The sequence below is a fragment of the Podarcis filfolensis genome, assembly GCF_964270895.1.
Source record: "Podarcis filfolensis genome assembly, chromosome: 2".
Classification (NCBI taxonomy): domain Eukaryota; kingdom Metazoa; phylum Chordata; class Lepidosauria; order Squamata; family Lacertidae; genus Podarcis; species Podarcis filfolensis.
This window is the reverse complement of record NC_139605.1, coordinates 11506006-11519429: the sequence shown is the minus strand read 5'-3', so window position 1 is coordinate 11519429 and position 13424 is coordinate 11506006. Positions and strand designations below refer to the sequence as shown.

The 13424-nt window shown below is 48.4% G+C and overlaps 2 protein-coding genes and 1 long non-coding RNA gene across 5 annotated transcripts in view; 2 read left to right on the top strand and 1 right to left on the bottom strand.

The window, feature by feature from the left end:
• The window catches only part of LOC310757390, a 36277-nt gene extending 23897 nt beyond the window's left edge, over nt 1-12380 (top strand). For both annotated transcript variants that reach the window (XR_014545142.1, XR_014545143.1), the window contains exon 2: nt 11838-12380. This is a non-coding gene — a long non-coding RNA (uncharacterized lncRNA). The remainder of the gene's footprint in view (nt 1-11837) is intronic.
• Nucleotides 1152-12380, top strand: LOC310756614 (uncharacterized protein). The gene is made up of 4 exons (XM_083600980.1): nt 1152-1627; nt 4211-4874; nt 6908-7034; nt 8470-12380. Exons 2-4 carry the CDS (start codon nt 4218-4220, stop codon nt 9837-9839), a joined length of 2154 nt encoding a protein of 717 aa, XP_083457106.1. The 5' UTR covers nt 1152-1627; nt 4211-4217; the 3' UTR covers nt 9840-12380.
• Nucleotides 12381-12839: 459 nt separating this feature from the next.
• The window catches only part of LOC310756754 (uncharacterized protein), a 37383-nt gene continuing 36798 nt past the window's right edge, over nt 12840-13424 (bottom strand). For both annotated transcript variants that reach the window (XM_083601423.1, XM_083601424.1), the window contains one exon: nt 12840-13133. The gene's annotated coding sequence lies outside the window, so the exon portion shown is untranslated. The remainder of the gene's footprint in view (nt 13134-13424) is intronic.

The following is a 13424-nucleotide window of genomic DNA, read 5'->3' as shown; positions in this document are numbered from 1 at the left end:
GTAGGAAGTGGTGATTGCAATCTTGGTACTGAAATAAAAGAATTGAGGTCTTATATATATAATAAATGTTCACAATGTACCAAGCAAACACGTACATAAATATATAAACCACATGTCAGCACAGGAGAACAGCCACGAAGCCATTTTTTTGACTCCCAAACTGACCAGGTGTTTTCTCTGCAAAGTCAAATGGAAAAGTCTCCCATTGTCTCCTCCTTCACAAATCCTGTCTTAAGGGTATGTCTGTGTATGAATAGGGTGTGAGCCTGTGACTTGGCTCAGGAACTAAGTACAGTATTTACCATTGCAAAAGACTGGCCAGGCTCCCCAGGGTATCAATCCAGTAAGCATTAACAGGTAACTTGCCAGACAGGAGGTAAACAACCCACTCAGATTTCTGCTGTAGCCCGCCCTTTCTGTGATGTAGGCATGATGTTTCTGGGGGTGGTCTTGGACTCCAGGGCTGGCAATTTAAAATGTCTATATAAGGGTGGACACACCTTGGTTCCGGGTCCTCCTCCTTTCTCCTGTATGTGAGGGGAGCACCCTGTTGCAATAGTTCAATAAAGATCAGGCTTACTAGCTGCTTTGCTTCTCAATATTCTCTGGTTGGCCTCTGTTCTTTCCTCCGACCGATGGAGAACCTACAAAGGACTCCATGAGGGCTCCTGTGTCCCCCATAAGGGAATAAGGGCAGATTTTCGTTTATTACAGGAATGTTGCTTAGTCAGTTCCTGATTTTCAGCGTAGCAGGAAGACCCTTTGCATTTCCCTGCTCTCTGGAGTGCCTGTGTTTGTAACCCCACCGACTCCCTCTTTTTGCACCAGTCATGGGGCGGGTGTTCTTTCTTCTGCCACCCCAGACCCTTCAGATATCCCCTCTTCTGCTACCACTCACCCACTTTGTCCGGCCCCTTCCGGGGGCCAGGATCTGCAGCCCACAATTGCACCAAAAAGGCATTTCTCCCTAAAGGGGGAGGGACAGAAAAAAGCCTCCTGCTTCGTTCCCTTCCTTTCCCTCTTTTTATTATCGCAGCTACCCAATCACACGTTTCCTGCTTTCTCTCTCTAGGAATTTCAGCTCTGCTTGTTTAACCGTTTGAGCATCTTCCCCCCCCCCCAAGGGAACTGAGCGTGTAAACAGGGATGCCAAGTGGCTAAACAAAAAAAAAACGCACCGGCTGACCTGCTGCTGTATCTTTTAACAGAGGTTTTGATCTGGGTGTGTGTGGGTGTGTAATGCCTTTTATATGACCTGGAGCTGGGAAGAAACGCTCACTCAGGCGATGCAAAAAGGATAGGGAAAGCGCCCCGCTCAGTTGTCCGAAAGGGTGGGAAATATAATGGGCGCTTTCCCACGGTGATGGAGGAGGAGGAGGCAGAAGAGGAGGAAGGAGGAGTTGGCCTCGCCTTCTTCAACTCGGTCTCTCTAGGAGCCTGCGATCTCTCTGGCCAGCTTTCAACCCCACCCACCTACCCTCCGAGAGAGAGGGAGAGAGAGAGAGAGATCCCTTTCCTGCGTGGAGCGACCTGGAGGCGCCCGCGCGCTGGACCTGCGATGCGCGGGGGGCGCACAAGGTTGGCGAATCTCGCCAGGTAAAGGTGAGTGGAGGAGCCCGGGAGGGAGGTGGGACCCCCCAGCTGCAGCAGCAGGAGGGAGAGGGAGCCGCCAAGCAGGAAATCCGTGGCTGTGGACGGATGGAGCTGTGTCGGCCAACGACCCGGGCTGGGGACGGTCTCCAAAGAATTCTCCCCAGTCCTCCTTTCCCATCCGCGGACCACGTAGCAGAGCAAGGCGCACGGATGGGCAGAGAGAGGGGAAGGCGAGGGGATCGGTTTGGGGCGAAGAATCGTGGGATTGTAGAGTCGGAAGGGACTCCAAGGGTCATCTAGTCCAACCCCCTGCAATGCAGGAATCTTTTGCCCAACGTGCGGCTCGCACCCACGAGCCTGAGATTAAGAGTGTTCTGCTCTACTGACTGAGCTGCGCACGGATATTTCATGAACGGCCCACCCTGGTGCGTTTTTATTCCCAGGCAAGGCTGTCAGCCCGAGCCTACACACATGGGACTAAACCCCGTTGAATTTGGTAGGGGTAGACTTGTGCTGCAAGTCACTGCTTGGTGCTGGTCAGCCTGCATAGGATTGCAGAAGCGCCTGGGGAGCCCGCCATTGAGTTCAATGAGACACACAACACAGTTAAGTAAGGGTGTGTTTGGTGGACTGCAGCCCATGTACTCATCTGCCTGGGAGTAAACCCATTGATCTCAGTGGGGTTTCCTTATGGGTATGTGTGTATGGATGGGGTGAGAGAATTGACGTATGGTGGTTTTGTGGTTGTGCTGAGTGGTGGATTTCCTCCCCAGCCACCCGCCAGGGAGAAGCAGCCAGTTTTTAAATCCCTGCTCTTAGCCATGAAGCTCACAGGGCCCCATGGGGCCAGTTGCAGTCACTCAGCCTGACCTACCTTGACGGGTTGTTTTGAGGGTAGGACCTGAACGCTTTGGAGGGAAGGCAGAATTAGTACGTTTTTATTCTGCCTTCCCTCCAAAGAGTTCAGGGAATATGATTGTGAAACGGCCTCCCCCAGAGCGGCTTGGCTGGCTTCTTCTCTGAAGCCTTTTCTGCACCAGGCAAAGACATTATTGCTCTAACCAACTAAGCTAGCCAACCAAAGCCATTACTTCAATAAAAAGAACTGGTTAGGCAAGTTTTCTCCTTATAGATTCTAGCCCACAGATACAGGGCTGGAAGGGACCCAGGGATATCACCCAGTCTGTTCCTCCCTGCCCCAAACACATAACAATATACAGTGTGAAATAAAATCACATATTAAGATACGGGTCATGTATACTTATTCTTATATAATTTATTAACAATAAAAAAAATGTTTAGAAGCATATTTATGCTTCTCTGAAGGAGACCCCCCCTCCCATCTCCACCCCCTGCCCCCAATTTGACAGTGCCCTGAGGCCAGACTAGGTAATTTTCCAGCCAGGCAAGTCTTCCCCACATGGTTGCAGAACAAGCAGGGGCAAGTAAGGGTGCCAGCCTACCAGGAGTTGGGGGAGGAACCCAAAACTGGCTGGACTGGTTATTTCACTTTCAGGCTACTTGAAAGGAAAGGGGCAAGGCTGGCTCCCCCCACCCCACCCCCATACGCCATATTTTTCAGGCAGGCAGGCAGATTTTGCACTGGGTTGTGTCCCAAGTATTGCCAAACGCAGCTGTTTTCTGCGTCTCTCCCCTCCACGCACAAATAGGTACTGACATTATTTGTTTCAAGAATTGGAAAACCCAATTTACAAGGTAGCGTATATGATTGAATTTGGTGGCCTTCGTTCCCAGGTAAATAGGAGATTTTGTGCTCCCATTTTTGGCACACTTACTACTCAAGTAGTAAGTATTTTGCTGTGCTCAGTGGGGCTTACTCCCAGGCATGGGCATAGCCAGGGAGGGGTAGCTACCCCAAAAATAAATAAAAATACATAGCTAGCTGATATTCTGCCCCCCCCCAACAAAAATCCTGGCTACTCCCCTGTAGGCGGAGTAAGTGTGCATCTGGGTGGGTCGGGTCCCCACCCTGCGTGGCTACGGAAGTGGAAAACAGCTCCGAAAAGGGTCCTCCTGAAAGCACATTAAAAACCGTGGCAAGTTACAGCAGCTCCTAAGAGTTATTTCTCTACTCTTTGCCCTTGCCAAAATGGAAATAATGTTTGCATTATTCAGAACTGAGTAATGACAGCCACAATGGCCTGGGACTTGTTTATCAAGGTGCCAATCAAAAGGCTATGAGCTGTGATAGCCACCTTCCCCAACAGTCAGTCAGCCTTCCATGGCCTCTGAGCATGTTCAGAATTCAGCGGAGTATTTCGGAAGTGTGCTTTTTTCCTCACCTTTGAAAAAAAAATTTTTTAGCTGCCTGAATATTTTTGAACCATTTGCAAACCTTGGGGTTTCCTCAAGCCTGCCGATATATATTTTGGGCTACGTAAGGATTGACACTTGTGCTTTGAACATTGGAAATAGAAGGAGCAATGGCTGAATGGAACCTCCATGGGGAAGTGGGAGGGACGGACGGCGACAGCAGCGAAGTCCTGTCATATAGCTGGCCTTTGCCGGGAAGAGAACTCTGGGCCAAATGGACTCTTGGCTCGATCCATTTTGTGGGTGGGTGCTTTTATTTGATTCTCATTTCAACTTCTTCCAGGACCAGAATGTCGCTTGTGCCAGTTCCAGAGGAGAAAATGGAGGAAGGAGGAAGAGACCCTTGTCTCGGCCAGGCTGGGAGGTTTCTGTCTGGTGTCGGCACACAGCTGGTTAAAGGGGAGCTAGATGAAGACTTGGTCCAGCATTGGGAGTGGCAGAAATCCCAGGAGGGAACTGGCTCAGAAAGAGGCAAATCCCAGGTGCCTGGATTTGTAGGCCGGGACGACGTGGCATTATCTTCAGCATCGCTGAAGGCCATCGCCGACAGCAACCGTGGGCCGAGAGGAAAGCTGGAGTCTCAGACCTTGCTGGGTCTTGTTGGGAAAGTCCCCAGAAGTCAGAGTTCTTCCCTGAGCGTGGAAGGAGGGGTTCTGGAAAAGGAGAGGCAACGCCAGCGATTCAGGCAATTCTGCTACCGGGAGGACGAGGGACCCCGGGAGGTTTTGCGGAAGCTCCAGGGCCTGTGCCGCCAGTGGCTGAAGCCTGATTCTCGTACGAAGGAGCAGATCCTGGAGCTGGTGATTCTGGAGCAGTTCCTGGACATCCTGCCTTTAGAAATGCAGGGCTGGGTTAGGGGAGATGGCCCTGAGACCTGCGCCAAGGCGGTGGCCCTGGCAGAAGACTTCTTGCTTTGGAAGGAGGAGGTCGAAATGCAGGAGCGTCGGGTGAGGAAATTTTGTTAACTTTGGCCATCCTAGGTGACTCTGTCGAAACGCCAGCAGCTCTGCCTTCTTTGATGGGATAATAATAATAATAATAATAATAATTTATTATTTGTACCCCACCCATCTGACTGAGTTTCCCCAGCCACTCTGGGCGGCTTCCAACAAGGATTAAAAATACATCAAAATGTCACACATTAAAAACTTCCCTGCCTTCAGATGTCTTCTAAAGGTCAGGTAGTTGTTTATCTCTTTGTCATCTGATGGGAGGGTGTTCCACAGGGCGGGCGCCACCACCAAGAAGGCCCTCAGCACTGGACCTCAGCGTCCGGGCAGAATGATGGGGGTGGAGACACTCCTTCAGGTATGGAGTGGCATTGCTGAAGGTTGGGTTTTCTATAAAACTTTGAACCAGAACATGATTTCAGGGAGGAGAGGGCTATCGATGGCTTCTAGCCAAGATGGCAACTGCTTGCTGATTTCTCACAGGCATCTGGTTGGCCACTGTGAGAACACGATTCTGGACCATCGGCCTGATCCAGCGGGCTCTTCCTGTGTTCTTATGGCCTCCCTGTGTCTCATTTATTATTATTATTAAAAAGGATTAATTGCTTGCTACCTTCAAAGACTCCAAGTAGCTTACCTCAAGATACGTAGGCATAAATTTATTTTACCACAGAAAAGAAAATTCATGCAAAACCCATGCAAGGTGTAATAGCCCACAATACAGCCCCGCCCCCTTCCCTCTTAACAGCAATAGAAAACTTTGGCGATGCACTAATGCTCAAACTGCACTTCCACCCACAAACCAGCAGCTAAAAGAAGCATGGGAATGTTTAAATAATTACCTAGGGGACAAGGGTTCATCAAGAAAGACCTGGTTATGTTTAGAATGATACCGCATTGGGAAATGTTCCCTGATACCAAGATGCGGGATTCTATGGAATGCAGATAGAGAGAATTGACAAGAATAATGATCTGTAGTGACCTTGATGGAAGTGTACAATAGATGAGCCTCCTTGTGTTTTGCCTCATCTTCTTTTTTTCTTCTTTTTTCTTCCCCCCCCCTTTTTTTTACTTTTTCTTTTTCTCCCCCCCCCCCCCCATTCCTTTTCCTTTTTTTCTTTTTCCTTTCTCATAATGGCTTATGTTCTGTGCCATGTACGTTGATATTTTTTGTAGTTTTTTAGCTTTTCCATTATTACTATTATTAAGGATTTTTCTTTTGTAATTTTGGTTGTTTATCTTTATCTGTATTTGTTTAAAGCAAAATAAAAGTATTTTAAAAAAGAAGAAAAGAAAGAAAGAAGCAGAACTCAAACACCAACACTCCCCTCCCTCGCCTGGAAGTCAGCCATGGCAACCCAATGATTTTTTTGTTGCTTGGTTTGATGATGATAATAAGAATAAGAATAAGAATAATTTATTATTTATACCCCTGGGCTTCCCCAGCCACTCTGGGCGGCTTCCAGAAAAATATTAAAATACTGTAATACATCAAACATTAAAAGCTTCCCTAAACAGGGCTGCCTTCAGATGTCTTCTAAAAGTCTGGTAGTTGTTGTTCTCTTTGACATCTGATGGGAGGGCGTTCCACAGGGCGGGCGCCACTACCGAGAAGGCCCTCTGCCTGGTTCCCTGTAACTTGGCTTCTCGCAGGGAGGGAACCGCCAGAAGGCCCTCGGAGCTGGACCTCAGTGTCTGGGTAGAACGATGGGGGTGGAGACGCTCCTTCAGGTATACTGATCTTCCCACCCAGCCAAAAGGCAGCTGCTGCAGATCAGGGCAGAGGGCAGAAATCACAGCTAAGGAACCCCTCCAACCTCTGCTTATAAACATCCCATGAAGGAGAGCTCACCAGTTTAGCTGTCGCTGTTGCTGTTGCTGAGGATCCTAACCCCACCTTGTTGGCTACTGCTGAGACCACAATACTACTAGGTCTGACAGATTTTGGTCCTGATCCAGGAAGGCCTTTTTCTTTCCAAACAGTCTTAAGTCTTCCAGATCTTCTTACCGTGTCCTGCACTGTGTTTCAGATTTCGGAGCCATTTAAGAAGGCAACCGGTCCCCCCAAAGCCAAACTCGCCTCTTCGGAGATTATGAAGGCACGGCCCTACATGGAAGTGCAGCCAGTGGGTGATGGAGGCCCCCACCTGCCACTAGGTAATGCTTCAGAGACCCGATGCTGCTCAGCTGTCCACCCCCTGGCATCACAAGGACGTCCGGTGACCCATTTTTGCTTGCGTGGTCTGAATTCGAATCCTGCGGGCAAAAGGCATAGCGTTTTGCAAGTGCCAACAATCAGCGCCTGTGGATGGGAGGGGAATTGCAGGTGATGCCACTCAGCTGATTGGTGGTGTTTGCAAACCCCCCCTTATTGGCTCAGCCGTGTCTTTCCCCGCCCCACACCTGATGTCAGGCATGATGAGTCGTGCAGGGCAGGTGGGTGTAGCTTGGCCCAAACTGCCTGATGGGTCAAAGGAGGAGACCTCGTGGGCCTGATCAGGCCTGCAGGGCAGAGGTTCCTGACCACTGGCATAGGCTTTGCTTGTAACTGGAGCACCCGGTAAAGTACATTTATTTATTTAAGGCCGCTTAATTATTGGTATTTCTAAGCGGTGTGCACAAAAAGCAATACAGAGAAAATGGGAAGATCAAATGATAAAAATGTGTGAAAAAAGGAAAAACCACCTTCAAATGCCTGGTTAAACAAGAAAGTAGTAGTAGTACTAGTAAAGGTAAAGGGACCCCTGACCATTAGGTCCAGTCGTGACCGACTCTGGGGTTGAGGCGCTCATCTCGCTTTACTGGCTGAGGGAGCCGGCGTACAGCTTCCGGGTCATGTGGCCAGCATGACTAAGCCGCTTCTGGCAAACCAGAGCAGTGCACGGAAACGCCGTTTACCTTCCCACTATTTATCTACTTGCACTTTGACGTGCTTTCGAACTGCTAGGTTGGCAGGAGCAGGGACCGAGTAACGGGAGCTCACCCCATCGCGGGGATTCGAACCACCAACCTTCTGATCGGCAAGCCCAAGAGGCTCAGTGGTTTAACCCACAGCGCCACCCAGTAGTAGTATTTATTAGTCATGCACCTGAAGTTCAGCAGGAAGCATAAGAAGATACTAAAAAAAATCATTAAACAGGGAATGAATTAGCAGTGGAGTTTTTGGAGACTGGTGAAGGGGGACGCCTTGAATGGGGATGACAACTATGTCTGCCCTTGTACTTCCTTGGCACCCTTGCTGATTGGGCAATCTGCAGGGGCAGGAAGCAGTAGTGGATTCTGGGAGCTGTGGTTTGTTAAGGGTGCTGAGAGTTGCTAGGCAATCCCTATTCCCCTCACACAGCTACAATTTAGAGTGGCTTGACCATCCCTCTTCACAAGGAACTCTGAGAATTGTAGCTCTGTGAGGGGAATATGTGAGGGAAAATGGTTTCCTAACAACCCTTAATGGACTACAACTCCCAGAATTCTTTAGGGAAAGCCATGGCTGTTTAAATTAGCATCATAATGCTTTAAACATAGGGTGTGAATGTGGCTTAAGTCTCCACAGCAGGATGTCACTCATGTCACCATTGTGTTCTCTTTCTGTCAGGCAATGGGAAAATGGCCAAAAATGAGGAGAAGCCTCTTGAGCCAGGAGCATCGACGCAGGCGGAACTTTCTGGTGGTTCATTGGACAAAGCCAAATGGGATTTCCCCCCATTTCCTCAAGTGGAAAATGTGCCGAAAAGTCAGCAAAGGGCAGACAGGAAAGAGGGAAGCTACCCAGGGCGGAGAGGAGGAGGGGGAGGAGAAAAACTGATTTGGGAGAGAGATGGTAACAAACTCCTAAATCGCAACACCTTCCAGGAGAGAGGGAACAAGGACAAGAATACTAGGATGAGCCCTGGCTGTGGAAAAAGCTTCAGCCAAACCCTTGATTTCCAGAACACAGAAACTGAGAAAAAGCTACGCCAGGATACAGGTGGTGCAAAAAGTTGGACATCGACCCCTCAGCAGGAGAACGTCCAAGCAGGAGAAGAGTTGTATATGGATTGTGGAACCAGCTTGGGTGGGAAAGCACATCTTAGTGATCCTCAGAGAATCCCTGCAGGAGAGAAACCCTATAAGTGCTCTGAATGCGGACACAACTTCAGCCAGGGCTCTGATCTTACTGGAAACGGTCTTTATATATGTTCCAGTTGTGGGGAAAGCTTTATTTCCAGCTCAGCCCCCAGAAAACAAGAAGGAGACCAGACCGGAGAGAATCCATCTAAATTCTCAGAAAGTGAAAAAGAATTCCCACAGCCCGCTGATCCTCAACAGGAGGAGAAGCCGTATGCGTGTACAGACTGCGGGAAAAACTTCAGCTTTAGGTCAAGCCTTGTTCGCCACCAGAGGCTTCACACTGGAGAGAAACCGTATAAGTGTTTAGACTGCGGGAAGAATTTCAGCCAGAGCTCGAACCTTCTTAATCATCAGAGAATCCACACGGGAGAGAAGCCATACAGCTGCACAGACTGCGGGAAATCGTTCAGCAACAGCTCGAGCCTGACATCGCATGAGAGAACGCACCGAGGAGATAAACCGTACAAGTGCTCCAGCTGCGGGAAGAACTTCAGTTGCCACTCAGTTCTTAGGATCCACGAAAGAATTCACACGGGCGAAAAGCCGTACGAGTGCCCGGAGTGCGGGAAAAGCTTCAGCCGCAGAGAATTCCTCATCGGCCACCAGAGGACTCACACGGGCGAGAAGCCGTATGAGTGTTTGGAATGCGGGAAGAGCTTCAGCCAGAGATCAAACCTTATTAATCATCAGAGAAGCCACACGGGAGAGAAACCGTTTGAGTGCACAGACTGTGGGAAAAGGTTTAGTCATAAAGCATCCCTCCTTAAACACGAGAGGAACCATCTACATGGTCTGACAATGGAAAGGGGTTCAGCCAGAGTCGAAGCCACCTTGCAAATGGCAGAAAGCACATAAGGGATGGAATCATATACTTGGTGAGGCAGAAATTAATGCAGGAGAGATTGTGAGAACTTATTACTTCAGTTTTTAGGGCAGGTCCAACCTGAGAGAACCTGTGTAACTACTTGGACTAGTAGAGAACATTGCTGATGGGCCACAGAGCTTCCCCTCATACTTTTTTTTTCTGTTGCCATTCACATCTTTACAACTTAAGGCCCAGCCTTCCCAGTTCCACATCTACCCTTCCTAATCTCTTTGATATATTATATAGGCAAACTAAGGCCTGGGGGCCAGATCCGGCCCAATCACCTTCTAAATCCGGCCCATGGATGGTCAGGGAACCAGCATGTTTTTACATGAGTAGAATGTGTCCTTTTATTTAAAATGCATCTCTGGGTTATTTTTGGGGTCTGCCTGGTGTTTTTACACGAGTAGAATGCCTTCTTTTATTTAAAATGCATCTCTGGGTTATTTGTGGGGCATAGGAATTCGTTCATTCCCCCCCCTCAAAATATAGTCTGGCCCCCCCACAAGGTCTGAGGGACAGTGGACCGGCCCCCTGCTGAAAAAGCTTGCTGACCCCTGTATTATATTCTGGCGTCGTTCCTTCATGTGTTCAGCATCTCACACAGATTCCTGCAGATCTTTGGCCTAAGACTTGTCGCTCAAACTGTGGCTGCTGTCACCACACAAGGTGTTCAGTTGGTGGTGTAGTGTAGTGGTTGCAGCTGCAATTCTGCAACCAATTCGCATGGAAAACAAGGTGTGCTCTTTAGAAAGGGCCATAATTCGGTAGTTGAGCATCTCCCTTGGGCACGGGCACAGAAGGTTTCAGGTTCAATCCTTGGCCTGTCTAGGGATTGGATCTGAAACCCTGGAGAGCATCAGTGTCGATAATACTAAGCTAGAAGGACAAAAGTTCTGACTCGGTATAATGCAGGTTTTCATGTCCCTGCAAAGTAAACAGGCCTGGCCTTACACATCCAGCCAAGACAAGGCCTCTCCTTATTTTTCACCACAAGCATCTTGGGCGTCTCTTTCTCTCTCAGGTTTGCTATGAACTAGCCCAGTTCAGTCCATACATTTAAGGTGCTTTGATAGTGCTTTAAACTGTCATGGCTTCTTCCAAAGAATTCTGGGAGCTGTGGTTTTCTGTGGGTATTGAAAGTTGTCAGGAGACCCCTATCCCCCCCTCACAGAGCTACAATTCCCAGAATGGTTTCATAATCCCTCTTCACAGGGGACTCTGATAACTGTGGCTCTGTGAGGGGTTTCCTAACAACACCTATAACAAACTACAGTTCCCAGAATTATTTGTGATGTGACTAGTCTGTATTGTGTCCTTGCCAGAGCCTCACCACACACAAGCCCTCCTTTGAGTGCAGCGGAGGATTGCAGCTGTAGGACTTTCATTTAATTACGTTTTCCTTTTCCTATCATTCTTCCGGTGAGCTCTGGGTGCTAGTCATGCCTCTCTTCTGCACCCTTCCCATTTCAGCCTTGCAACAGTCCTGCGGGGTAGTTTGGTCTGAGAAACAGCAACTGTCGCAACAGGTTCCCCCATTCAAGCCCTCAGTGGCCTGAGGGAAGCCATTTATTCCTTCATCCTCAACCTGCCCTCTGCTGCCACATTCAGTGCAGAGGGCGATAACACTGGCCTACCTCACAGGATTGTAAGGTTGACCCAGAAGTGCTTTGACTCCTAAAAGCACAGATTTTAGTGTCAAGCAGCTTAGTGTAGCCAATCCAGAAACTTCTTTTTCCTCCTCGAGAGTAGAATGGGGGCAAGCTCCTTTCTTCATAGCCTGCTTCCAGCTTCTGGCAAGGAAGGGATCTAGAGAGCAGTGGACCAGCTCAGTACAGTGGTACCTCAGGTTACAGACGCTTCAGGTTACAGACTCCACTAACCCAGAAATAGTACCTCGGGTTAAGAACTTTGCTTCATGATGAGAACAGAAATCGCACGGCCACACGGCAGCAGCAGGAGGCCCCATTGGCTAAAGTGGTCTTCAGGTTTAGAACAGTTTTCAGGTTAAGAACGGGCCTCCAGAACGAATTAAGTTCTTAACCCGAGGTACCACTGTACATTAACCAAATGTTGCTGAGGAACACACACAGTGAAAAGAAGCACTTTTAAACATAAAACAAGTGAGCATTAGAACGTTATATGCTGGGCCACACTAAATCCAGAGAATTTAGGCTTGCCAAGTTTCTAGTCCTTCAGAGGTTGGGATTAGTCTAAGTTGGCTGCACTGAGTGAAATTTTAGGGCCCTCCAATATTTGGTGTGGGGACTTGAGAAGCTCTTTGTCTCTCCCACCAGTTTAGTGGAGGCGGAATAAATTGTGCAGACTAGCAAGTGTTTGCGAGCTTTTTGGGGGGTTGAACTGGAAACTCGAACTTAAACTTCAGTTACATTCATCACCAGGCGCCAGTGTTTATCAGGGAAAGGCAAATACAAATTGCTAAAGGGGCGTGGAAAATTTTTGGAAGCAGTTTAGATTCTGGTGTATTACTGTATCTGTGAATGAAAAAGATTAAACATCGTATTTCAGCCGTGTCGTAGCTATTGCTTATTAGGCTGTAGACTTTGTTGCATTCAAAGGCACCCTATGAAGTGAGTACGGGTGATATCCAACAAAGGTCCCATCTGTACTGTACATTTAAAGCACTATTATGTCACAATAAAGTGTCATGGCTTCCGCCAGATCATGCTGGGAGCTGTCGTTTGTTTAAGGGTGCTGAGGGTTTTCAGGTGTCTCCTGTTAAGAAGAAGAAGAGTTTGGATTTGATATCCCGCTTTATCACTACCCGAAGGAGTCTCAAAGCGGCTAGCATTCTCCTTTCCCTTCCTCCCCCACAACAAACACTCTGTGAGGTGAGTGGGGCTGAGAGACTTCAGAGAAGTGTGACTGGCCCAAGGTCACCCAGCAGCTGCAGGTGGAGGAGCGGAGACGTGAACCCAGTTCCCCAGATTACGAGTCTATCGCTCTTAACCACTACACCACACTGGCTCTCCAGAGTAATTTAGCAACCAACCGCTCTGCCCAAGGAACTCCGTGGGGTTTGGGCTCATGAAGGTCCCCCACCCCTAGGAAATACTAGGCTGGGTGGATCAGTGGTCTGATTCGATGTAATGCAGACGCTCTTCATTTACAAACATGAACCTCTTCCTTTATCCCGCCCCCCCTTTTGCACCTTCAGGAAATCTGCACTGCCCAGTATAGAATTATAGAATCATAGAATTGTGACCTTTTTTGGAGAAATACACCTGTAAGCTTGGATATTGTCGTCTTTTTGCAGTGTCAAACTGATGTGGACATTGACTGTATGGGCTACAGGCAGGCTTAACCTCATTGTTGCTGTTTGTTAAAAGATCCAATAAAAACTGATTTTTAAAAATATGAAGTTATATGTGTATTTTATATAACACACAATTGATATTTTTTTAAAAAACATGGCACCATAGAATTGTAGAGTTGGAAGGGACCCCACGGGTCCTCTAGACCAACCCCTGCAATACAGGAATCTCAGCTAATGCATCCATGACAGGTGGCTATCTGACCTCTGCTTAAAAGCCACCAAGGAAGGAGTCCACAAC